At 35.4% G+C, this 26,475-nt stretch overlaps 3 protein-coding genes and 1 long non-coding RNA gene across 18 annotated transcripts; 2 read left to right on the top strand and 2 right to left on the bottom strand.

Moving 5' to 3' along the window:
• Positions 1-519: 519 nt before the first annotated feature.
• LOC129722546 (nurim homolog) lies at positions 520-1,748 on the bottom strand. Its single transcript, XM_055676058.1, has 3 exons — positions 1,296-1,748; positions 940-1,244; positions 520-852 (listed from the first exon to the last, which is right to left on the bottom strand). Exons 1-3 carry the CDS (start codon positions 1,620-1,622, stop codon positions 717-719), a joined length of 768 nt encoding a protein of 255 aa, XP_055532033.1. The 5' UTR covers positions 1,623-1,748; the 3' UTR covers positions 520-716.
• Positions 1,749-4,153: 2,405 nt separating this feature from the next.
• LOC129721532 (epsin-1) lies at positions 4,154-18,423 on the top strand. 14 transcript variants are annotated; one of them, XM_055674220.1, is made up of 14 exons: positions 5,036-5,210; positions 6,609-6,730; positions 9,256-9,581; positions 9,775-9,857; positions 9,924-10,385; positions 10,446-10,651; positions 10,707-10,863; positions 10,999-11,283; positions 11,340-11,471; positions 11,533-11,659; positions 11,721-11,977; positions 12,035-12,127; positions 12,770-13,099; positions 16,901-18,423. In XM_055674220.1, coding segments are annotated over exons 3-14 (2,199 nt in total). In that variant the 5' UTR covers positions 5,036-5,210; positions 6,609-6,730; positions 9,256-9,580; the 3' UTR covers positions 16,967-18,423. The 14 variants fall into 14 exon arrangements, with proteins under 14 accessions (XP_055530187.1, XP_055530190.1, XP_055530193.1 ...); XM_055674216.1 differs by lacking the exon at positions 5,036-5,210 and adding an exon at positions 6,403-6,552; XM_055674212.1 differs by lacking the exons at positions 5,036-5,210; positions 6,609-6,730 and adding an exon at positions 4,154-4,319.
• Positions 5,025-8,869, bottom strand: LOC129721533 (uncharacterized). 2 transcript variants are annotated; one of them, XR_008727425.1, is made up of 3 exons: positions 8,656-8,869; positions 5,430-5,630; positions 5,025-5,354 (listed from the first exon to the last, which is right to left on the bottom strand). It is a non-coding gene; the product is annotated as an uncharacterized LOC129721533 (long non-coding RNA). The 2 variants fall into 2 exon arrangements; XR_008727424.1 differs by lacking the exon at positions 8,656-8,869 and adding an exon at positions 7,474-7,555.
• A 2,911-nt stretch (positions 18,424-21,334) lies between the features above and the next one.
• On the top strand, positions 21,335-24,567 carry LOC129722535 (alkaline phosphatase-like). Its single transcript, XM_055676041.1, has 3 exons — positions 21,335-21,638; positions 21,707-22,008; positions 23,278-24,567. Exons 1-3 carry the CDS (start codon positions 21,527-21,529, stop codon positions 24,481-24,483), a joined length of 1,620 nt encoding a protein of 539 aa, XP_055532016.1. The 5' UTR covers positions 21,335-21,526; the 3' UTR covers positions 24,484-24,567.
• The last annotated feature ends 1,908 nt before the right edge of the window (positions 24,568-26,475 follow it).

Genomic DNA, 26,475 nt, shown 5'->3' with positions numbered 1-26,475 from the left:
TAATGAGGTGAGTCTATGAGAGCATTGTAATTGTATATGCAAGGAAATGCAGAAAGGAGCTCTGCCTGTTTCTGGTACACACCTAAATAAATATCGATATGCAAATACGAGAAAAGAGGACATGGACAAGATTTTCTACGCAAAGTAGGAAATTTAGAGATGAGATCTAGAGATTTACTACGTTACACATGGATTATAATGGTTTATAATTTTTAGGCATTTTTTGGTAACAAGTTCTTAGTTTAATGTTTTACGCATGGCTACATTCAGAACATAGTTCTCACCTAGTGAATCTTTCCGAAATTGCATCAGACAACATAGATGCAAGAATACAAGCTCAACATTTCTAACTCAATGTTAGGTCACTTACTAAAATTATTATTTATTTGTAACCTACAGAAATAAAAAATAAATAAATCGCCAATTTTGAACGACCACCACTTTAGAAATTTTTTAATATCTACTTGAAATATCATACAACATGGTAGCACGAGACATGAGAAAGACATAATCTCATCATTAGATGAATTAATATATTTTAACCGATTAGTTGAAAGTTTTAAATATTATTAGTCAGTTCGTACTTATGAGTCAATACCGGATGGAAAATATTCAGATTTATTTTTGAATAAGAAAATATAAGCGAATGATAAATAATAGCGCATACATGTAGTTGAGGCACAGTTATTTTCTTAACTATAGAGTATTTTTGTTTGTTATTTGTCCACACCAGCCAATTCAACCTTTTTGCGAGTTAACTGGTACTTTTGATAATCCAAGTCAGCTTTATTGGTATTCCACGAAAGGTACATGTAAGCTGTCCACACAATAGCCAACAGAAGACGATCCAAACTAATTCGAAAAAAGTCAATGTTAACTATTTGATGAAATCGGTGAAATATAAAGCTTAAGCGCCTTTTTTAAATTACGGCATCCTACCTCATACTATTTGTAATCCATAAAACTACAGAAAGTCCAACAAAAGAAGGATGACGCAGTCTCTCGTAGAAATGACGAAGTTCAGATGATTTGTAGCTCATTGGTGGCGCAAGATCATTGATATCATAATAAATTTGTTTGAGTCCGACCAATTCTGGCAAATCCATTAGCAAACTCCCACCGTAAATGATTGTCCACGCAAGAATATGAGCGGATGCAAAAGTCCACCATAGCGTAGCGCTATGTTGGACATCTACATGCCATAATGGATAAGATTGAGTCGTCTTCCAATTTTTCAAAAGAATCTAAAAATAAATTAATTGAAGGAGGATTTCAAAAGCCTAGACACAACTTACCAGAAGGCAATACGAAGATGCGATATTATAAATGCTGCGTTCAGCTAATTCCAGACCTAGCTTTTGCCAAATTTTCTTTATGACTTGTGCCTTCATGGCACTATGTTGCAATACAAAGAGTACTATCCAGATAGAATTGAACATCAGCGAAAACAAAGTGGCCTTTTGCAGTGAACGATCATCAAGCAAATTCTGCAGCAAGACATCTTTAAAATTACGAGTCACTGGAGTAGCTAAAAAGACGCCTAATTTTCCAACAGAATAAAATACTGATATGAATGATAGTAGTGACAGAACAAAACAAAGTATTTGGCGAAATGAAAGCATTTTCGATTCCAATTTTCTTAAATAATATTAAATTTCATTAGACAATCAACTGTAAACTTCTCACAAATCTTAAACTAGAATTTAAACTGTGCGGCAAAGAAGCTGTAGCGTTTACCGACGCCAGAGTAAACATTAACACCAGAGATGCCAGATGTTTTTGAAAAATGTCTGCAACTGCTCGAAAAACCGGAGAAAAATCTGCTTGCAATCTGAAAAAAAATCTATCCGAGATTCGAAAACATTTCGCTCATGCAGGCAAAAATCTGAGAAAATCTGCACACATGTGGAGAAAGTCTGCGTAAATATAAGGAGACTCTGGCAAAAATCTGCAAAAACTATTAAAAATCTGCAAATATCTGCGAATCAATAAAAATCTTCACAAATCTGCGTTTTGCAGACAAATCTGCACATCTGGTTTCCCTGAATTAACATAGAGATGCCAGATGTTGTTGAAGTGTCTACAACTGCTCGAAAAACCAAAGAAAATCTGCTTGCAATCTGAAAAAAAATGTATCCGATCAAAAAAAAATTTTTGCGCAGTCTGCCAAACCTGCACACATTTTGAGAATGTCTGCCCAAATAAAAAACACTGACAAACATCTGCAGAAACTATGAAAAATCTGCAGAAAGCTGCGAATGAATAATAGTATGCACACGGACTTTGAAAATCTGTGTTTCACAGACAAATCTGCACATCTGATATCCCTACCTGAACTGGGAATATGACGTTTAATGAATATCCTGTATCCAATGTTCAGAGGCAATATGGCGTCATTTGTTTTAAAACAATTTAGAACTACACGTTTGACAGTAGGCAACATATCGAGGCTTTATTTAAAAATAAAGCCCCGAGGCAGGCGCCCAGAAAAAGTTCTATATACACTAAGGTCGTTTTTTACGCGGGGGATGCGTTTCAAATTTGTATGGGCCCGCGTAAAAAACGACTTTTTTGAGTTGCAAATATAACAAAGAAAACCGTCCTAAAACGTTTAAACCTCGCTTGAATATGACAGTGGACAATCTAGAGACCAAAATGCAATATTTTAAATTGAGTATTTACACCAAAAATTGTGAATTTTTTTGAAAACTGATATATGATCACTCGTGGCCTAAAACGGAAAACGTGATTGAAATGAGGTCGATATCTTGTACCGTTTTTGAGTAATGGAGGAAAGCAACCCGCGTATAAAACGACCTTACTGTACTTATTACTTCAGTCGAGAAGACTCTTCACTCATTCAAGATAAAAAGAGATATCATGTAGCCATTTCCCTGCGAGAGCCACATAGCGGGTGCATTACCACTTATGGATGAAATGGCATTTCAAGTTTTTACACATCCTTTGAAAATAAAATGAACATATGTTCTTTGTGTGCGAACTGTCATTCAGGGAATTGGGTTGTTAAGCTATATCAGTTTTTTGTATAATCTGAAAGAGCTGCATTTTTTAAGCAAAACATGATTTTCAAAAATTTTCTATCGTTGTTCTTCGATTTTAAAATCACGAGTCAAAACTCGAATTCTGCTCAAGATCGCTACAATGACAGTTCGCCCATATACCAACTGTCATTGTAGCGATTTAGAGCGATTTTTTATTCTTCATTTAAAAATCGAAGGGCAATGATATAAAATTTTTAAAAATAACGTTTTACTCAGAAAATTACACTCTTTTAGCTGATTTATGATCAGCGTGCGGAGAAAAAAAAATCGCTCTAAATCGCTACAATGGCAGTTGATATTATCCATTTAGTTGAAAATTATAGTTGTCGACTGGCGACAATTGATTTTACTCTCATGCCGCACATTATACCTTACGTCGCGAATAGTGCGCTGTATAGCGCATCTGATGTGCTATACAGCGCACTACTTCCCACGTAAGGATATTTAAAGTCGCAACGAAAAGTCGCGATTCCGATTTAGTGCTGCGACGTTAATACATGGATGAACTGTCATTGTAGCGATTTAGAGCAGTTTTAATTCGTGATTAAAAATCCAAAGGACAACGATAGAAAATTTTTGAAAATCACGTTTTGCTTGAAAATTGGGTTGTTTAGCTTCTCACGGATTTCTGATTTTTATATATCAGGTAAAAGAGTTTAATTTTCTGAGCAAAACTTGATTTTATAAAATTTTATATCATTGTGATTAGATTTTTAAATGAAAAATAAAAAACGCTCCAAATCGCAGCAATGACAATTGGTATATGGGCGAACTGTCAATGTAGTGATTTCGAGCAGTTTTAATTCGTGATTTAAAATTTTTTAGCAAATGCAGCTTGTTCTGATGACATTAAAAAAACTGATATAGCTAAACAACCCAATTGCAGCTTTTTCAGATGATGTAAAATTTGTTGTAGCTAAACAACCCAATTACACGCCTTGCGAATATAAATAAGAATTTATCAACGATGGCAACCGTCAAAATGAGATAACAATATCAATCTGAAATATCGAAACACCGATATCAAATGCACATTAGTCAAAAATATCGAGAAAATATCGACAACATGTTAACAACCCTAATTTAACCAGTCATTCGTCGTTTCGAGCAGAGGTGCAGTTTCACGAAAAGAAAGATTTATGTCGCTTGTGTCACGGTCCAGAAAGTTATTTATAAATTCTCCAATAGTTGTCCAAATTGTAATGAAATTGTCCTTTAGAGTGTAGTTATTTGTAGTTATCGTGCATATAGAAAAAGGTGAAAATTGGTCATATTCTGGATTCAGTTGTTTCGTTGTGTGCTGAAAAATTTCTGCCATGTAAGACACCTTCACTGTGTGCTATTGGCAAGAAGATCATTATTTTGCGTGTCTGTCTGTGCTGCAACCGCTTACTAATGGTATTGCATTTTTAAATTTATTGTTCAGAGAAATTGAAAGTTTACTTCACATTTGTTCACTATGAACAACCTTAAAACAATACCCAAAACTTGAAGATAAAGCAACTCAAGGGAAGATCGAGGACTTGGCCACCTTTTCTAGGTTTCTGTAGTGTGTGCGTGGGTATTCGGCCATTATTCGTGTTGTGTTTACATACCGTAATCAGAAACGTCAAAAGAATGGATATAGTTATTTATGTGTGTGTGTGTGTGTGCACACGCAGTTACTCAATGAAAGAACCGTTTTCCACCGACGTCGGCGTTGTAAATAGTTCGTACGGGTACAGGGAGTGAGTAAAAGTCATGTGTGAGGACAACGGCGTAAAAAAATCTCAAATAGATACAGCTTGGAACACTGTATTGGAAGACAAATTGAGGAAGTGACAATCTCGCAGAGTATTAATTTTCCTTGATTCGTTTGTGATCATGGAAAAATTGTGATGTGTTAACATTGAAATACATTATCAGGCTAGGTGAAGTATCCTAAAAACACATATATTAGTTTTAAATATTTTATTGGTCGAAAACAAAACAAAATGAGATTCCTGGAAACTGGAATCTGAACATCTTCACAATATCTATGTTTTCCGTCTACGATCAAATCAGATGTACCGAAAAGTGAGAAATTTATTATTTCTTACACTGTTGCTTGAATCAACGTTGGTCAGTTGTTTTTAGTAATGCAACTGGTGTGTAGTTTTATAGTTCGGCGTAAGTACCTTTTCTATATAAGCTTATCTTCCTGATTCTTTCCGTCACCTAAACGCCCCGTTTCATGGCGACTGAACCACAAACTGTTGATCACTGTATTAAAGTTTTGCCATCACGTTTCCGATGTATCCTTGAACATGGCCCCTACAAGGTTTAATTAAGAGTCATGGGTAAAAAACTGATGCTGAGCATTTTGCTTGGAACGGCAAATATCCATACCTTCTCTACATTGGACACTTAACTATGCGACTTCATTTCGATGATACTATCATGGTTGTTTTTCTTGTGTAAGAAATCTTCAACTAAGATTATAGACTTGTAAACAATGATTTTGCTTTTACCTAGCTTCTTGAGCAGATGTGGGTTGCATATGTAAAGTGGTGGATTTTTGATCGCTCTCTTTTGCTACCTCGCAACACGCTAGAAAGATGTATTGGAAAATAAAACATTCATAAAGCGCAAAATTTGTCGGCTAGTAGCACGGTCGGATGGCTTAGGAATGGAGAAAACCGGTCGTCGTGGTATTACTTTTTGAATCAATCTATCAAACTCTGGACAGACACAGACTTAGTTTCATGAGTGGTTTCAACAAAACAAACGCATATGAAACTCAAGATGCAAAAGTTTTTAGTTCATGATCCGAATTAAAATTGATATGTTTTTATTTCATAATATAAAAAAATTAGCTGCTAAAGTAGACAATGTATGTGGTTTTTCGAGGCGTGATTTTCGTGTAATTTTCGATGCGAAAAACTGAACAAGGACTGAGGGTGTGATTTGAAAAAATTTCCCTCGTCCAGACGGGGCTCGAACCCGCAATCTCCGATGTTCAGAGATTGCAGCTTCGAGTACCGTCTGGATGAGGAAAATTTTCCCTAAGTCTATATCACTAAATCATGTTCGGATATCGCGGGTTCGGTTCCCGTCTGGACGAGGGAAGTTTTTTCTAAGTCTAAATAACACCCTAAATCCTTGTTCATTTTTTGCATTCTCGATAAAATTACATACATTACCTACTTACTAAAACTGAAAATGTAAGTCATGAGACAAAAAATGTCATTAGTTCATGAAGATATTAGCTACTGTTGAAGACACTGAAGCCAATTCTCTCCAAATTCCACTTTTCATGTTATACTTCATTTAAGCACTAAAGGTTTCGAGTGGAAACCGAAACACATATCTGTTTACTGGTGTGAAAAGTGTAAACGTAGACAAATCTGCATCTGTGTAAACGAAGCTAGATAAGAATTTAAAGTGAAGTGTATGATATTTTATTAAAAGCTTAGTAAAACATACTGGATCAACTTTTTCTTTACATTTAAAAAAACAACAATATTGTTTGGTCAGTGTCACAACTACTGACTATAACTGGTTTTTTAACGAACGTCTTATTTCTAGGTGCAATTTCAATAATGGAAAAAACTACCCGTAGAAAGCGGCCAGTTTTAGCATAAGAAAGACCTAAGGACATTTACGGGGCTACTCACATCTACTCCGCGAATACCGAGTAATGATACAAGGTAGAATATGTATCTTTTGCAAAAGTCATGTAGGAGCTGTCGCTATCTGAAATTAAAGTTTCTAACTGGGAATAATGTGCAATCTAGCAACGACATAATGGTCGCAGTGATTCGGTCTTCTACAGAAGAAAAAAAAAAGGAAATTTCATAACGCATATGAATGATATTGCTAAAGAATAGACTAGAACCCCGGCGATGCTAGTATAACAAGTAATTCATTGTATGTTCAACTCCCTACTTGGAAGAGAATATCAGTGTTACTAACAGTTGGCTGCGAAGTCTTTGCCAAAAACAGAACTGTACAAGCCACTTGGATTTTAGTGCTGATTAGCTTGCAAGCAACCTGTTCTTTTGACGTTACTCATCTCTTGATTAATTTCGAAACATGAAACTATTCTTGAGCTCCATCATCGTCATTGCAAATGTTTATTAGATAACGATAAGATAAGCTTATCAAAAAGGTGTATGTAGAATTCCAACACACAATTCAACAGTTAGCCTGTACGACATAAAAAGGAACATCAACAGTAGAGGAATAAAAAGAGATATTTTTTAACGAATTCACTCCCCATAACAACAAAGAATATTACGCCAGGGTGTCATTAATCCACTTATAATTAGACCTATCCGACGCAACGCAACAATTACGCCACGTGTATCCTGACCACAAGCTAAACCAGGTCCAGAATTGGCGGCAAAAATTTGAAAGTTTTAAACAGATTCAAATAATGTTAACCGGTTACCGAACAAAAACTAAACAAACGGATGCTCAAATGGATTTCGCCCACGTCAAAGTTGAAATCAATACTTTTCCTTGAAACACTTGCCTTGCATGTAATCAGCAATGGTAAAGCAGCAATGAAGTCTGCTCTGCAGCACATTACGCAAACAAAAACAACGTCATTTGTGAGGTTTCATTTGTCAATGGAGATGCTTGGCAAACGCTTTGTTATAGCATTATGGTTTGGCTTTCTTTTTCAGCATTTGGTTAACTAAAATTTGCTTTGTCAATGGCTGCACGCAGTTAAACTCAGAAAACAACGACATGCCTCAAACATTGGTGAAAAATGGATCCGAATGAGACACCCAACTGAAACAGTCTCCGATCAATATAACCGTCTTTATAAATTACCCTTTAATATCGCGAGAAGTAGGAAAAAAATATATAATTGGATTACGTTGGCAGTGAGGAAGGCCGTTTACCGGAATAAATGTTAGTGTTTTAGTTCAAACAGACGCGTATGACAGGACACATTCTGGTGCTTTGGGTTTTTTACTTGAACAACCGATTATTTTGAGTTCATTAAATATACCGTGCTAAATAAAGATTCAAATAGAAAAGATATATCGAACACATTGAGTTGGTTTATCGACCTTTTGAGGTGAATCTCACTTTGATGTAAATAAAAGATAAGTAAGATAAACTTTGGAGTTAACTGTGATATATCTTGACATAAAAGAGTGCATTTTGTCTGGTCTATTTTTTTATCTGAAACCAAACTTGATAGAAGTGTTAATATAATAAACAAGCAATTTTCTGTTACGAAGAGTTGACTAAGTTGCTAAAAACAAAAAAAAATGTAATGTTTACCTTCTGTCTTCGAAGTAAATTAGTGTCATTGAAAAAACTAGATTTTTAAAGGAAAGTGCGACCTTACCCGCGATGGTTATGTTGCGTGAGTGTCAATAACCTGAATCTCGCAAAGTGATAATACTTAATGATAGCTTATCAAACATGAATAAAAATCTTGGAAGATAGCGCAAACATTGAATCGGTTTGAAAATCTGTCAGGTTGTACCATTTTAACTAGGTCGAAAAACACTATCACCAGATATGTGTGCAAAATGACCTGAAATGTACCTCTTGAAATACATAGTAGCGGTCCTACACTTAAAACAATCTTTCGATTTATATAAGTACATACCTATTAAGTTCTGTGTATGAAGGCGGTACATTGCTATGACCTGTTTCTGCCTTCATACACAGGACTGTTTTGTTTTTTTAATCTCCCAGCTGGTCTATCAAGCCAGTCGTCGTATGTTCGAGTCCTGGCTCTGGAGAGAATGTAAGTGTCAGTAGGATCGCTATGTAGCGCCCTTGCCCCGCGAATTGTGTCCTGTACGCTTCACAGTTGGCTGCGAAATCTGTGTATACATAAAAACAGAAGGTTGAGTTTCCGATACGGAATTTGTAGCACCAAGGCTTTGCTTTGCTCTTACTTACGTCTTGTTCGACTACTAATATCGTGTGCAGATCGTATTGATTTTTTATAAAGGTTTTCCAAAGTCTTAATCCTGTCCAACTTGTGCGGCTTATATTTCTATTTCCAGTACGCTTTTTTCGCACGAGTCACTGTTTCCATTAGTCAGCATTTATCAGACAGACGTCGGACAATTGGAATTTTCTTTTTTTTTAATCTTGAGCCTTTATGTCTCATGGTATTTCTTTATACCATATCGATGTTTTTCATGTTTTTATATTGCACAGTGTATTTACTCTTGTTTTCAATTTTCTCTAATTTCAGCTCCGAACACCAAGTGATCATTTTATTTTTGATTTTCATATATTTTGAAAATTCGCCTTTTGCCTTAACAAATTAGTGTGAAAGCTTGACTAAAATCGTGCATTCCTGTGTTTGCTAAATTAATAATCAATCAACGTGGTCCGAAAACAAATTGGAAGCCTGATCTAGGACTCGAATGACATCTGTACCCCTACAACCCTGCACATAGTATCCCACCTACCACATTTACTACCAGATTAAGCAGTGATTTTCTTTGTGCGTGACACTACTACCCACTACTATCATCATTCATCGACTTATAAGTAGCAGTGTAAATTAAGTCACGAGTAAGTCCCATTCTAGATTTTGGCTATTTTAAATCATGTGAAACTAATTTTTACTTTCTGTATTCTAACTTCTTAGTTTGATACAATTCTGTTTGTTTCTATGCTATACTTTTAATAAACAAATGGATTTATTTTTTAACGAATAAATAGTCTCTCCAAAATAGTTAGTTTACACCAACTTTTTATGTTTTAGTGAAGCGAAACGATACGCAAATGAACGTGGCTGGCATACGTAGGAACATTAAAAATCTTGCACATAACTACTCGGATGCCCAGGTATCAAAACATCATGAACGCATAATCCCAAATCAAATATTCAAATCACTAATTTCACTTTTCCAGATCAAGGTCCGTGAAGCTACCTCCAATGATCCATGGGGTCCGTCGTCTACAATTATGGCCGAAATTGCCGATCTCACATACAACGTCGTAGCATTCTCCGAAATTATGCAAATGATCTGGAAACGCACTAACGATCACGGTAAGAACTGGCGTCACGTTTACAAGGCTCTGCTGCTACTAGAATACTTGATAAAAACGGGAACGGAGAAGGTGGCTCAGCAGTGTAAGGAGAATATTTATGCTATACAAACGTTGAAAGATTTTCAGTATATGGAGGAAGGTAAAGACCAAGGAATGCATGTTAGAGAGAAAGCCAAACAGCTAGTACAGTTGCTGAAAGATGATGAGCGCTTAAAGAATGAACGTGCCAGAGCATTAAAAGCGAAGGAACGTTTTGCTCGAACTGCCAGTGGATTTGGTTCCGATGGGTCTATTGATGGGCCTACGCAGAAAGATTCTCGCGTAAGTATTGATTTTTGCTTTGAAACACGGTTCATGAAATGTGTTGGATGTGTTACATAGCCTCCTAACTGGGGTGAAGGTGAGCCAACAGGAAAGCCGGTTTCAGAGATAGAATTCGTAAGACCACAGACCGTGGGCGAAGAAGAATTGCAACTCCAACTGGCGATGGCAATGTCACGAGAGGAGGCCGAACAGGAAGAACAAAAGCGGAGAAGTGATGACGTACGATTACAACTTGCACTTAGCCAGAGTGAACAAGACTTCAAGTATGACGGATTCAACTCATATTTCAAGTTGTTGTTAACTAGTTTACGATTACAGGAAAGAACATACTACGAAACCGGCCGACAGTGCGTTGGTCGATTTGCTAGACATTTCGTTTGGAGCCACTAGTATTTCTAACCCTGTGCAACAGCCTGGACCATCAACAAGTAGCGATCCGTGGGGCCTACCCGTTGCTGGCGGATCCAGACCACAGGTAAGAACATGAGTTTTTTGTATTCAATCGCTTTTACAAAGAATATTCAGTCATTAACTTTATTGCAAAGTGCACATTCTGCGGCATTACTAATAGAAGCCCATGGTATATATTTTCAAATTTATCATATTCTAGACATCTGATCCCTGGTCACGAACGTCTTCACCACCGGTAGTGGATCCTTGGCTAAATAGTGCCTCAGCTCTGCCTCCGCCTTCAGTTAAAGTTCCAGTAATGGTTGGTGCTGTTGGTGGTCAACTAGATGCATGGGCCCCGGTACGAACACAGTCACCATCAGTAACATCCGGTTCTTCCGTGGAAGGATGGCTGAATAATGGTGCAAAAGTATCAACAACGGCACCCTTGGCAACTAATGGAAATATAGACCCGTGGCAAAACAAAATATCTCTACCCAGCGCGGTACGAAAAAAAAATTATTACATTTGTACTTCGAGTCACTCGCGATATCTTTACAGCCTTTAACGGACGCGTGGCAACCAAAACGATCCACACCAGTGCCTACGGCTGATCCCTGGCAGCCTAACGCAAACCCCGTTAAACATGATCCTTGGGCGCCTGTTACTGGAAGTGCCGATGGAGCATTCGCTGTATGAGCGTTGTTAGTTGTATTGAGCCAAAATTATCATTATTTTATTTTCTTTCGAACAGTTTCCTGCGAACCGTCCATCGCCAGTAGGAGCAATTACCTCACCAACCTCAGACCTTGATGAGTTCGATATAATTACCAAGAGAAGCAGCACCAGTAATGCCGTTAATAATAATTTGAATAATAACGGTAGGAAGTTTATGCGAGGTTTATTATCGTACTATGAAAGTATTGAAAATGATTCTTGCAGGTTCTCTGTTGGATGATCTAGACCCACTGTCTTCAAGCAACACATCCAGTTCAGCCAGCAACTCCGCCTCAGCTTCAACGACAGCAAAAAAAACACCAGCATCGTTCCTGGGAGAAAACTCCGCATTAGTAAATCTGGATAACCTGATCAAACCCGTATCAACGACCACAACAGGTTCAAGTAGTGCTCCAGCTTACAATCCTTTTGGCGAGGCAGTACCGCCACAGAAAAACCTATTCCAACAGAATCAACCACAGGTGACAAAAAATTTTCAACATATACCAGTGGAGTTAAACTTTAAATCTCGACCGCAGGTTCCGTCCATTAATCAATTGAAACAATCACCTTTCCCAGTGACGTTGAATCAGGATCCTTGGGCACCAGTAAACCCAGCAGCAGCGACACAAGTAAGTAATTCCGAGCTAATCTTTTATATAATCGGTGTAAAATTTTCACTGAATTATAAACGATGGAAGACATTTTATTAGCTGCATCTGAAATCTATTTATAAACCATTTCCCAGATGAACATTTTTCAGAGTTTACCTTTGCTCAGTTTGGACTTTTTTTAAACATTAAAAGCCTGAGCCTATGACGATCTAGTAACTCTGCAACGGTTGTCGAGTGACTTAAAAAAAGATTTAGTTCTTGATACTTTTGACTCTTTTGAGATCATTAAAAATCATCGACGATATTTTGATGACAATTACTTTAATTAATAGCAAGAACAGCTCATTCTTCAAAGAAGGAGAAAGCGATTATGCGTTATTGACTTTCGTCAGTAGCAACTATGGGAAAATAGGTTTTTTTTCTAAGTGAAAATGTTCAACTCAAAAAATAACGTGAAACAATATGATGAAAGCTGCTTTCCTTTCTGAAAATGCCTTTTTTCTTTTTTTGTTGTATTAATGGATAACAAAGATTGATCTATTCAGAAAGGTGACTTGAAAGCTGTTCTTGTGATGCTATTACTGCGAAATGGTTTATTATAAAATTATCCTTTGTTAACTTATTTAATAACAACGTTACCTCCAACGCATGTCTGGCAAGTTTGAGGAAAAAGAAATTAATTTTGGAGTACTTCCTGTGTTCGACACAACCAACCGGACTGACGTCAATAACAATACTGGAGATGCTGCTACTGACACGTGTGATAAACCGTTAGACAATGAAGACGAAATTTTGTTCAACACTGATTTTTTTTCGTCTAATGCCCCCGCTATCAAACGACAATACGACGATATTTCTTTAAAACAGACTAATAACCAGCAAGTTTGCGCTCTCGTTACTCCTAACAATAATACAGAATTGAGTAACCTGTACGATTTTGGTTTTTCTATTGATGATCAATACGACTCTAATAATACTAATACAAATCACGTGAGTGCTTTAGAAAGAAAAATAATCATTTGAAGGTTTAATACTGTATACCCTTTTCTGCTAGTTGGCTCTAGACAAAATATTGCTCATGAACTGCTTTTCCTCTCACTACATAACATTTATCTCTGTTCTTCCATGCCGCTCGTCTAATGTTGTCCTAAACACTACACCCCATCACTATTGCTCGACATAATACCCAAATATTCACAACAAATTTCGTTCGGTCCCGCTATCATCTGTATTGTGGTGGCTGCTTTATTGCTAATGTGCTCGCAGTCGATGGGTGCTTGGACGCTAAAATAGAGCCTAACCGAATTGAACAGGTACGCCTACTGACTGAACTACATTCAGCTTACATAAAAACACTTTTCGATGCTTTGTCACATTTGCGAAACTTTGAGCGGTTTGTACTATTGACTTACGAAATGCGTTGTAAAAAGGTTTCCCCCTTTTTTTAGTTTTTTTTTATTATTATCATTTTTTATGTAGGTACTTTCGAAAAGAAGATCATTCTTTTCTTTGTATTGATGAGTGTTTTTGAAATTAATAATTCTTGCGAACTGTAGCCGTGTCACCTTCTTTTGAGCATGAGCTGTTCTTTCAATTAGGAACGGGTTTGTATTTACAGTTTTACGCAAGCCACATTAAAGTAAGCCAGAGAACGAATTCCCTTTGAAAGTTCATCATCAAATGTGATTTTAGAGAACCCTTCCTAAACGATCATCATTGAGTAGAGTACAAGTTCAGCATTCGTTAAGTTATCATATATTTTTAATTCTTCTTGTTTTAACGTAACAGCAATCTGTAAACTTTTGAGAAAACAAATTTATTCACATCTCTTCAGCAACTACCATTTGTTTCGAACCATATATCTTGACAGACTCATTTAAGTTTTATAATTTACAGAGTTAGGGACGTAGGTTGCAATTACGATAAGTAGTTATAAAATACGATTATAACTTATTTTTTCAAATAAAATGAGTTTGAAATTGATTTCTTATTTAGTTTCATAGGTATTGTTTAATTTTTTTACAAGAATAGAAAAGCAAAAGGCGAATATAGCATATACCATATCTCTTTCCATTGTCTGCTTATTGGGCTTACTATTTTTATCGTAATTGTTAGCGCTACTGGGCACATTGGCGAGATCGCCGTCAAGCTGTACGGAGAAAAAAACAAACAAGTAATATTTCTTCGTTACCGGGCTGCCGAACTTTGTATTATGCAGCAGGTACAGGAGATAATAGTCCAAGAAAAAACTCGCAAAGTTTATTGTAAAAATGTACTAGTACTAGTTATTTCGAACATCGTCTTGAAAATTCTCTGTTTGAACCGGTTGTTCATTAGAAGATCCAATCTTGCTCACGTGAGTAAATCATACATCCAAGCTTGAAAGTTACATCTATTCATTCATTTCTAGTATGCGTTGAGCTCTGGGACAACAAACAAGCATTTGATTAATTAATTAACTTAGTCAGTCATTCAAAGTGAGTAAATATGAGAATAATTCTACAGGAAACAGATAAGCAACTGTCCGATTTTGTTCATTTTTTGTGCATTTGTTCATTTTGGTAAAATTTAGAACTCAAATCGTTCTTTTCATATGGTCGAAATTTCGACAGCAAATGAAGAGTAATTTAATTTTTTTTTCTGGAAAAAAAGAATTTTTTTTGTAGCTTATAAAAAAATCCGAGGCGCAGTACACTTTGTTTTAAATACATTTTTTTAAATCTTCAGGTATGATTGGTATTTTCATTTCCGAGATAGAACGCGATAGTAATGACAATTAGATACATCTGCATTTCGTTACAATATTGAAGCTAAAGAGAAAACCTGGAGAAATAGTGCAAAAAAATCCAAGTCTAATATTTTGCTAAAGAAACAAATACACAAAGTTCAAACAAAATTGAAGTGTTTCTATATCTTGTTTCTGGGGAGTTGCTAAATATATAGGAATCAGATTTAATCTCGAAGAACATGATATTAACTGCATGAACATTGTTACAGGTTGCAGAGAATATTGCTTTTTTATAGTCTTTGTTAGAAGAAATGTATTGCAAATAATCGATAGCATACATATGAGTTTACCAGGATTACCGTACTCTAAAACAGTACAATGAATTAAATTTAAAGACAATATATGCGCGCAATTTTACTGCTATTTCTAGTTTCTGAGACACATTTTGTGAAAGTCGTGTTTCTGAATTTCAAAAGATCAGCTATTTCACAAAAAGCCTTTTTAATTATCTCATAGTGCCAAGAATCACGACAACTCCTACTCGTAAATAACACTGTGTCGACACAGTATTCGTGAACATCGCTGAGGTTTCTTCTACTATTTTTGGTGCGTTTCGGATTAAAACTTAATAAGGTCTAGATGTCAATTTCAATTCAAACAACTACGTAATATTGTAATTCCTTTCTTTTGACATTGACTGTATTGCAATAATATTCACATTATTTTTAATTTATCGTTGCTGTTGTTAGTTGTTGTACTTATTCTATATACTTCATCACTCATGTCTTTTCTTTCATGATTGCTTGTTTGTTAATAAAAATTACAACGTTATAAAACAAGTAGTTCTTGGAATTATTATTAAGGTGGTCTTTAGCCACAGGCTGGTTCACCAGCGTGCTCCGTTTCGGTTCTGTATACTGGAACTGTGCAACGAATTCAAACAGGTTATAGAAGTTTGTCATTACTGTTATTACTATAATTTCTCTGGTAAATTCTTACCAACGTTTAGAGCCTTCCTGATTCAATTATCAGTTAACCGTGCCCCTTGTTTCGCAATTCTAATGATTGAACGTGATTTATTCTATTTTTATAGGTATTTATAGTATTTTGACAAGCTAACAGTACAAACCGCCGAATGCATTTTCACGAAGTGATGCTCCGATATTAACATAATTTCTTTCATTGCATACTTTTTCCGAATTGAGCCTTATTTATAACAACGTGCACTTATCATGGCATAGATTCATATTAACTTTATAGTTATCTTTAATGCTAGTATTTCTTCTACTTAGTATGATTGTATTTATATGATTTAAAAAAAAAAAGATTTATTGTTCTAATATTGAGTTCCTCCAAGATACACCATTTGAATAATTCAATAAAATAAGATTCAGTAAATATTCATAATTCGCTGGTCATGATGGAAGTCAGTATTAGAACCAACATATTAAAGATCTAAACTAATCATAACATAAATGATAAACGTTTTTAACAGTATTTATATAAAAAAAATCCCCAAATTTAGCGCATGAATAACCCTTTTTATTGTTTTTTTTGCCTAATTTTAAGTAATTTTATAAACTTGATTCTCTAGAAATGTATGAATGCGTAAACATTGCTTGAAGCTATTGTATACAAATGTATCATACTCATTTTTCCTTTTATTTTGCACTTTTCTTTTTTTCGCTGTGACTATTAGCGAATTTCCTTATTCCACCAGCTCACCTCGTTTTGACCTGGAAGCGCACTAACTGCTTGTCAGCTTCAACCCACCACCGCGCGTGCTTAGTTCGTAAATAATTATCTGGCATCTCTTTCTTACTTGCGTCGTAAATCGCGATGCTGTTGTTTTATTGCTCGGCAGATTTGCCCGGACGCAGTGGAATAAAGAAATTCGCTATAAGTGTATTTAAGTGTTTGGCTGAAACATATGTTTTTTCATACATCACTATGTATTGTTTAATCATCTAAGCTACAATTAAGAAAGTTTTTTTTATACAGCTTTCGTAAATCATCGTTTTATTGAAAGGTTATTACCTAATGCTAAAAAATTATCGTTACAGAACAATATTAATAACAACAACGCTCCTTGGATGAATCCTCAGTCGTCGAACCCATTCTTGTCATAAGAATAATTGGAAAAAAATGATAAAACAATTAATAGCAATCCGGTTACACTATTGACAAAACAAAGTAGCGGAAAAGACCTTTCTTTCTTGTCACGAGTAACTACAATTGTATACAAACTTAATAAACGAAGTCATTCTCTAGTAGACCGGTTCCTTCTTCGACACACGCCTAATACGACGTTTTTTAGTTAGCCGAAACCAATTATTATGTTTACATAAACAAAACCAAATAATCAATGAAACGTAAAGAAGGCATCATTGAAATTTTTCAATTTTTTACTACACAGATAGCACCCAAAGTCCCGCTATTAAAAGATAGAACAAGAATGTAAGGAAATCAACAATGCCTTATTAAATATCTAAAGATAAACTACTACAACCCGATACACGCTATGCGGACAAGAGACACACAAGAGAAACGTTTCTATATTACGACATGATGAAAATGAGCTAAATGGGGTCATCCCACGACATTAAACGTTGACTAATCTAGAACGTCACTACCGATGATAGTTTTTTTTTGTACTGGTTAGAAAAGATAAAATCAATTTTGAAAATTTTTGCCTCATAAGCAGCGAAACAAAACTAGTGGGTTATGCACCTTTCGTGAATGTGATAATTGTTACCACACATTATTTTACGGAAAAAATGACTCGTATAGTACATACGATGCTGGGAGCAGTTGAAAGGTGTTCCTGACATCGCAGAGTGGATATATCAAATATGTTCGCGATCCGATAAGCAAACGTAAGAACCTAAGCTTGCCGTTGGAACTCCGATCCGTACGAAGATTTTATGTGATGGTTTCAAAAGAATAACGACTTTTTGATGTGTATAGCTTAGCAGAATGAATCCCGCTGGACAACGAAATCCAAAACCTCTAAATGTGCTGCTATTTAAAGAAACATGAATTACTTCGCCTTAGTGTCCATTTGTCGAGATAGAATTTTGTTACGGGACAAAAATAATGTACTCACCTGCGGTATGTATATCTTAAAACAATGCTTGAGTAATTGTCCCTTAGAAATAATGGTGGTAAATGATCATACTTTCGATTCTTTGTTTTTGAAAAATTTGATGTTTTCGCTAGTATTTATTTAATGCTATAACCATTATTCTTACTATGAGTAAAATAATATCTGAATGAAATGATGGTAATATAAAATTTTGTTATAATTTGGCTTCAAATTGTATACCCAACCAATTTGGACAGTGAACAAAATAAATATTAATTATATAAAGACGTTTATGTTTTCATCGGTAAGGTTTACAAATAGATGTGGAAGCAAAAAAAAAAAACTATTTTTACAAACGTTAAATTGATTGATTCTAAGAGTAGTTTCAATTCCAATTGAATAATGATCAATTGCAAAATTTGTATAACATGGAACTTATTATATAGAATGAAAGAATGAAATTATATATTTTTTAAATAAACTGAATTGATTTCAACAATCGTTCACTGATTATCGTATCATCCGAAACAACTCCGTCTTTAGCATAAACGAGTGCCAGTATAGTGGAAGCTTACCATAATGTTATGCGCTTGCAACCGAAACTACAGACGATACACTGCTCAATATCAAAGGGGCATACATTGTTGGAGCTGCAAAAAATGCTGGTACATGAAGCAACACTGATGACTGTTTGCTGCCCACATTTAAGACTACAACAAGCTTGTTTGCTCCAGCAAGGTTACTTCATATTCTGCAATTCCAATTTTCAACAATTAAACTATTAAACATTCTACTCACGTAACATTGAGTAATTTAACTATCTAATTTAGGGTATACTTCTCCATTGCGATTTAATGCGCGAGGAGAAAAAGCCAAAGTTCGCAAGGCGCGTGGGGAAAATTCAATAAATGATTCGAAATACGTACAAAATACGGTGAAGATTCATAAATTTTGCTCTCATTTATAATAGTTGGAAATGGAACAGCAAATGAAAAGTCATCGAGCGTAAGAAAAATTGTAAGTCTGGAGGAGTATTCATGTACTAGCGCCTAGCGGAGTGTCATTCCTTACAGTATCATTTTTTATAAATTCTCTCATATGGAGAACTACCCGATAAAGTGTGCCTCCAAACTACCGCAGTAGGGAAAAATTGTGCGAAAGAATAATAAACTGTAGGTTTGAATTGGAGTTTGAATCAAAAATTAAAAATAAGATTTGAATTTAAATAAAAACAAAATTTAAATTAGGTACATTTCAAGTTTAAATAAAACTGAATTTCAATTTTAAATTTAAATTCAAATATTTGAATTCAAAATTTTTTAATTTCAATCAACGAATTTTAAGTTTCGATATAAATATTTCTAATATAAACGTTTCAATTCCAGATTTTGAAATTTGTATTATTGGATTTGAATTTCTTTTTTTAAGTTTAAACTCAAATTAAAATGGAAGCTCAAATTTAAAATGAAATCCAACTTACCCAACAAACAAACTCACACAAAAATTACCTCTGTGCAGGAATTAGATACCGGATATGACTTTAGCTGGTTCTTGAAGTTAAAACCGAGGTAGCTGTAGAAAAAATATGAGAGACTCAGCTTGCTCAACAGAAAATTTGGGAATAGATTTTACTAACTTGAGCCGTAGTTATATTGTACAAGTTGCCCTGTGAAGATTTCTGTAAAACGATAGCTTTGGGGCCTATGTCAGAAATCTTACCATCATCTGCAAGCTATCTAATAGGGCATCTATTTACTTAACAATCATCAATATTATTTACATAAAAATTGTAGAACAGTGGACTTAAGTATCCTCTCTGATAATGAGTTATGTAAAAAATAATGAAAGAAGTCCTTGTTGCATTTGTGAAGAAAAAAAGTCCTTGTTGCTGAAACTTATCTGAAAGGATATCAATAAATATAAAACTAAAAGTTTCTTCAATATCTATAAACATAGGTATATCTAGAAACAAAGCATACACAAGCTGGATTTCTGTTGAAAGCAACGTAGATGTTCATTAAAAATACATCTTTTATAGCCTCTGTAATGGTTGCATTTCGTTTATTTTACATACGGACATATTGCATGTATGCATGTATTTCATTTAAGGGGTTATATACCTTTTTGGTCGAGAAAAATAAGGGAAGTTTGAATTTATTTTTAAGTGCATAGCACCATTTTCATTGCATAAAGTGGTATTTTTCTGAAAGTACAGTTTATCAACAACAAGAAAATACGTTTGATTTTGAGATACACCAATTATTACTGGAGTAATGGCCGTTTCCCCGAAACGCTATTTTTTTGCAGAGGCTTTCGGTGATCCTGATAGAGACTCAGCGGATCAACCGAAATCAAAAAACTCATATAATTTCGTTAGTTTAGCAGTGTGCCGGGTCCTTGAATGATCGCTTTTATGAGTATTTTGTTTTCAGTGCAAACGAAAACGTTTTTCCCAATAAATGGACGTTTTGAGCGCAAAAAATTGCATTAAAAATTTTTTTGCGGCAAAATGTAACTGTATGTTTCAAAAAGCGATCGTTCAAGGACCGGCGAATTTGAAAACGAAAATTTAAAAAAAAAGATGAAGGAAATCGGTTCAGTAGTTTTCCCGCAATCCGGATCACGGCAAAGTCATTTTCCGGGAAAAACTATTCCGAGATAATCGCGTGTAAAGTTTCAAGTTTAGCTTATGCGGCCGTGGCGAGGCGCGTTGCAAATCGCTCTAACTTTCTTCCTATTGCTCAGATCTTTATGAAAATTTGGAGGAATTTTCTCAAGATGTTGTATTTGAAGATAATGTAATAAAAATTTTTCCGGTTTTTTGAAAACTAAAAAGGTATATAACCCCTTAGAAAACTACTAAAATATATATTTTCATCGCTCGTCCTTAAAGATTGCTTGTATGCAAGTTCTTGTACGATTTTTGCCAACGCATTTACCTAAATTAAACGCATTTTGAAAAGGTCAACAATCAAAATGATTTTTATTGCTTGATCAACAATTTTTATAACACAATTAGAATGAATCTTCAAGTATAATTTTAAATACTGTGAATTTCCTGATCAGTACATTTCGGAACATTTCATGAAACTCACTGTCTGTAAATATATGACATATTGCAAAACGAACCTCTTCATATTGATCTTTTCATGATCTCAGAGAAAAATCACCACGTTGAAAGATATTCCAACGAAAACATCTTATCGCACGTGCCTGAAAGTTGAGAAGTGTATAATTTATCATTCGATTCGTGTTTTTTTTTTTTTTGCGTACCGGTTATAATTTGGTGGATCCTTTATCTTATTTGCAAATTCTGTTTGCAGTGCCCTCCATAATCAAACACATAATGGATCAGAAGTGTGGGTAGGTTTGTGTGGATCGACCCTCATGTATAAAAGAATAGTCGTTGACGATTACCGTCGATCAGTTTCGGCTAGTACTCTACAGTGCACTACAAGTACTTTAAGCGCACGAACGCCGCTCCCTCCATCGACTGCGATCACAGCAACAGCTCGAATCGGAAACAATTAGCCCCTAGAAGTGTGCTCGTATGTAATAAGAGCAAACAGGTTTCTGTTAGATTATAGATGCCTTTGTGATAACAATGTACCTTCGTGTGATCAGTGCGTGTTTTGTTTTGTCGATTATTTTAAGTAGTGCTCTTGGATTACGAGCCCAAGCATTTATCGACTACGTCGCAGGAATCGATGATGAAAGTACGAATAATAATTGTATGATAAGTTTTATAATAAAATTTACTAGTGTTTCTTGTGCTTTACTACAGTACATCCACCGCCAGCCAATTTGGCCGATAGAGAAAAACCGCGCCAAAAGCGTGTAATCTCCACGTCAGATTACGAAAAAACTGCTAAATTCTGGAAAGTTGGCGCTCAACTGAAACTAAAGGAACAACTGTTGAAGCGCTCTAATCGAAATGTGGCCAAGAACGTTATATTCTTCCTGGGTGATGGAATGTCCATTCCGACACTGGCTGCTAGCCGTATGTATCTAGGTCAACTACAAGGACAATCAGGCGAAGAAGCACAACTTTCCTTCGAGGAGTTTTCTGATGTTGGTTTAGTCAAGGTTAGTTTCGAATCATAACACCTGTGCACGGCAAGTGATAGTTTCTCACTGTAACAGCTAACTTGCTGCAGCAATTAGCATCGAATATAGCAAGGTAAACAGTTCACCAGACCAGTTGAATTTAATTACGGTGATGCATAGCATTCATTTCAACTTCTAGTGAATAAAGAAAGTTACAGTTAGTGTACCAAATTATTGCCATACTTTAAAAATTACGTAAGGTAACGAATGGTAGGTATCTCCACAAATAGAAATCGTTTGCAAAACTGGTTCAAATTCATTTACCTGCCAGTTAATATTTATCAGGTAGCTACAGACCAGTACAGAACATAACTGGTTAACAAAAACCCGATCTTGTCATTAATAGGTTTCAATTCAGCATGCTGCATTTGTAGCGATATTTAAACTATTTTGTTAAAAGTTTGAGACTATTTCTAAATTCTACCAAGCAAATAAATGTAATCATAAATAATGATAATTCATAATTCATCAAAACGTTTCGCTTGTTTCAATTTTCAAAAAAAAAATGCATTGTTCTGATGCACTCTCAAGTTAGTCTTGCAGGTTTAGCGTTTTACTATATCAATTTTTGAGTATATATTGCAGTTATATTTAGTGAAGGTTACAGTAGTAGCAATTAACTTTATATTCATGATTTTTAGGAAAAATGTAGTGAAATTAGGGATACCCTTCATATATTTAAATTGTTTAATTTCGATGGGCAATTAATGCCTCAAGCATGTACTGATTGTTACCAAATTGCACTCTTTCTGTTTTTTTTTTTTATAAAAGTCAGTCTTATTCATTGTGCGTATTGTTACTATCGAAAATTCTTGTTGCTAGGAAGTTTTGAAAACAACAATGTATTTGAAACTAATATTTTCCGAATTTTACATGTATATTGCCATAAAAATTTTTTCATGATAATCGAAGCTATTTAATAGAACTGATCATTGAACTGTGATATAACAATTATTGAATGATAGTAGGAGCCTATAATTTTCTAAAAAAAGCACTAGTGATTCTAATTTTTTGAAAAAAATTTTCAACGATGTCCTAAGCACATATTTATTCTGCAATGAGTTACCCGCTGCTGTATCACTTCATTTTATGAACTTCAATGAAGCAAATACTTGAACCGAAAATTATTTCGTGTTTTGAATTACAATCACCTTATCGTTTAGGTTTCCGCTTTGAACGATACACATTAACCACAAATATAAATCGTTAACGTTATTTTTCTTTCATTCTCTCGTTCTAACCGTTCAGACTTACTGTGTGGATAAACAGGTCGCGGATTCAGCCTGTTCAGCGACCGCTTATTTGTGCGGGGTGAAGGCCAACTACGCGACAATCGGTGTGACAGCGGCGGTTAACTACAATAATTGTGCCGGGAGCAGCAACCCAAAGAACCACGTGGATTCTATTATGAGCTGGGCCCAAGCAGCCGGAAAAGCTACCGGTATCGTGACCACGACGAGGGTAACGCATGCTAGTCCAGCCGCTACTTATGCACATGTGGCTAGCCGAGATTGGGAGTGCGATGCAGATGTGTCTGCTAAACATGGAAATCCCGCGCAGTGTCAAGATATTGCAGCACAGTTGATAAGAAACGATCCAGGAAAGAACTTCAAGGTCATACTAGGAGGAGGGCGGCGAAAATTCATACCTAAAGGTGAAAAGGACCTGTCAGGAAAGTCCGGTCAACGTTTAGATGGCACAAACCTGATCTCGGAATGGTACTATAGTAAACCTCTAGGCTCGGCCAGATACGTTACCAATCGGCAAGAACTGCTCGGGGTCAACTTTAACGAAACCGAATATCTGATGGGACTCTTTCAACCTGATCATCTCAAATATAACTTAGATAGTGACTACAATAAAGATCCAACCTTAAGTGATCTAACGTATGCCGCCATCAAAACCCTTGAGAAGAATCCCGCAGGTTATGTTTTATTTGTAGAAGGTGGCAAAATTGATTTGGCACACCATGAAACAAAGGCACGAAAATCTTTGGACGAAACCATACAACTGTCGGAAGCTGTTCTACTTGCAACGCAAGAAACCAATGCGGATGATACTTTGATTGTGGTCACAGCAGATCATTCGCACACGATGTCTATGGCCGGATACTCCAAACGTGGCCATGACATTTTGGGAATCAGCAGCTCCGCCAAGGATAGCAATAAGAAACCTTATACGACGCTAGCTTATGCGAATGGCCCTAGAGGTCCCCCACTTAATAAAGGAGGAAATCTGAATGATTTAACAGAAGAAATGGTTGCCGATAAGGATTTCCAATATCCGAAGCTGATTCCCATGAAGTATGAAACGCATGGTGGCGATGACGTCGCACTATTTGCCTATGGTCCATGGTCACATCTGTTCAGAGGGATGTATGAGCAGAATGTGATACCGCACCTGATCGGGTATGCAGCTTGCATCGGCGAAGGTTTAACCGCTTGTAAGGCTTAGTTAGTTACATTTTACCTTATGTGATTCATTTTTATCTGCTTGATGTTCTAGTCGAAAATAAAATTTCGTAACAAGTGTTACCAATTTTAAAATGTTTTGGAAAGCAGAGAAATATTAGAGAAAAAAAAACCTCTGTGACAGAGCTACGTAGTTGGATTGTATGTTCGCTCCACTATCCTTTCTCGTGTTTTCAAAAACTTGTATCGTGAAAATCATAAATGATATAATCCTTTTTCGAGGTTTCTTTTAATAAGGCCAACAAACTTAACTAAAATATCCATAAGTAACATTCAACGGATTTTATTTCCATAACATAATATGAACAGAAATTCTGCTTCAGGTGAAGTTTAGAGGTATTATTTTTGGCATGTTCGTTTGTGATTCTTAAACATACAAATTCAAAACCATTAAAAATAGTCTTAAGAAAACAGTTTCATAGTTTTTTTTTTTTAAGTACTATACAACTTTTTTATGAATAAGAAGTCCATGAAAATGCTTCTTCAAATGCGCGGGTGGTGATCTGAAGTCTTCTGTAAACGGCCCTTGGTTTAAAAAAAACACAAAATTGGACTAGAAATTGAATATTCTTACTAAATTTTCACTCGTTTCATATTAGGGCAATTTGAAAAAAGTATATCCTAATTTCAATTTTTTATTGTCATTTTTGATTTGGCAATTCATTTATACAATTGTTTAAATAAATTTATACAATTGTGCTTATAGGCTAAAGGCAAAAACATTATACAGTCCCCCCACGATTATGGATCACTTGAGAAGCTGTATGAATTCTATAAATGTTTTCAGTCACAGAAATATGTTATCTTTCACTTCATTGAGTATTTCTTTCCATGTTTCGTGAATATTTCTCAGAAAATATGTTTATTTCATAAGTCACCAAATACACAATTATGGATCACTTTTGAGAGCGGTTTATGAATTATGAAACGTTTCGCTTCATATTATGGATCAGCATAATAAAAACAACTTTTGACAACGAATTCATTCAATAAACCTTATTCAAATTATGTAATTTGAAGAAATAACATATTTCAAATCGTATTATAGATTCCGCATGGCCTGGCCACATTTTATGTGGCTTTTGAGGTTGCAGTTAGATCAAGAGTCCACGTCTGTCGTGCCTTGGAAATAATATTTTTCAAAGGCACAGCACTGTTTAGCTTCTGTTTAGAGCTCAATAGAAGTTGAGAGGGTGTTTTGATTGGTGAAAATCACATTTGAATCGGAGTGATCCATATTTATAGAGAACTATCTTGTCTCGATCCCTATTATGGAACACTTAGAAAATAACTAGTTTTTACAGAAAAATCGTTATCAACCTTCAACATTTTGATGAATCGTGAAGAACTTACCTTGATCTTCGTGTTTGAGTTATTTTTTGCACGAGAATATGCGATTATATGACATATGAACCTTATGAATGATGAGCGTGCTACTTACGCTGATTGAGAAAAACGAACAATATATTGATAGATTCTGAAAGACAATATTTCACGCCTATAAAAAACACATCAATCTAGGAATAAGAAGGATGTTTTCTGTGTTTCAAGCTAGCAAATATGGCATATTTTATTGCAAAAATGTTACATGCCTTCGAACCGTTAGTTTAACTGAGTTAAATAACATGAGATACAAAAGTGATCCGTAATTGTGGGAGATCCATAACTGTGGGGGGAGTGTATCAAGACGACTGACCACTGCTACAAATCGAGCAACAGTTTTGTCAGCGCAGTCTTTTGAATAAAGGTGGAACTGATGCACACTAGAGTGTTACCTTTACCCTTTTTTATTTCTCCATAATCGGACAACCATAAATTGTCGTAACGTTGAAGTTTCATAAAAAATAGATGTTTAAAAAATGAGCTCGTTTTAGACGTTTTTTCTTGAATTTATTTTTTTTTTTTTGCTCAGTGTATATTTTTTCCGTGTGAATCACTTGTACACTAGCACCGCATGATGACCTTATTGATAATC

The sequence above is a fragment of the Wyeomyia smithii genome, chromosome 2 (genome assembly GCF_029784165.1).
Source record: "Wyeomyia smithii strain HCP4-BCI-WySm-NY-G18 chromosome 2, ASM2978416v1, whole genome shotgun sequence".
NCBI lineage: Eukaryota > Metazoa > Arthropoda > Insecta > Diptera > Culicidae > Wyeomyia > Wyeomyia smithii.
The sequence above is the reverse complement of the archived record's forward strand: the minus strand, read 5'-3'. Positions and strand labels throughout refer to the sequence as shown.

Bases quoted from the DNA above. Each gene is read 5' to 3' on its own strand.
- LOC129722546 (XM_055676058.1), bottom strand. From the start codon at position 1,622: ATGCTTTCATTTCGCCAAATACTTTGTTTTGTTCTGTCACTACTATCA. The intron at 1,245-1,295 runs GTAAGTTGTGTC...ATTTATTTTTAG, and splicing joins CATCTTCGTATTGCCTTCTG to ATTCTTTTGAAAAATTGGAA. The intron at 853-939 runs GTAGGATGCCGT...TTTTCGAATTAG, and splicing joins TGGATTACAAATAGTATGAG to TTTGGATCGTCTTCTGTTGG.
- LOC129722535 (XM_055676041.1), top strand. From the start codon at position 21,527: ATGTACCTTCGTGTGATCAGTGCGTGTTTTGTTTTGTCGATTATTTTA. The intron at 21,639-21,706 runs GTACGAATAATA...GCTTTACTACAG, and splicing joins CGCAGGAATCGATGATGAAA to TACATCCACCGCCAGCCAAT. The intron at 22,009-23,277 runs GTTAGTTTCGAA...CTAACCGTTCAG, and splicing joins CTGATGTTGGTTTAGTCAAG to ACTTACTGTGTGGATAAACA.
- LOC129721532 (XM_055674210.1), top strand. From the start codon at position 8,769: ATGTTCGAGTCCTGGCTCTGGAGAGAAT. The intron at 9,858-9,923 runs GTATCAAAACAT...TCACTTTTCCAG, and splicing joins ATAACTACTCGGATGCCCAG to ATCAAGGTCCGTGAAGCTAC. The intron at 11,472-11,532 runs GTATGAGCGTTG...TCTTTCGAACAG, and splicing joins GTGCCGATGGAGCATTCGCT to TTTCCTGCGAACCGTCCATC.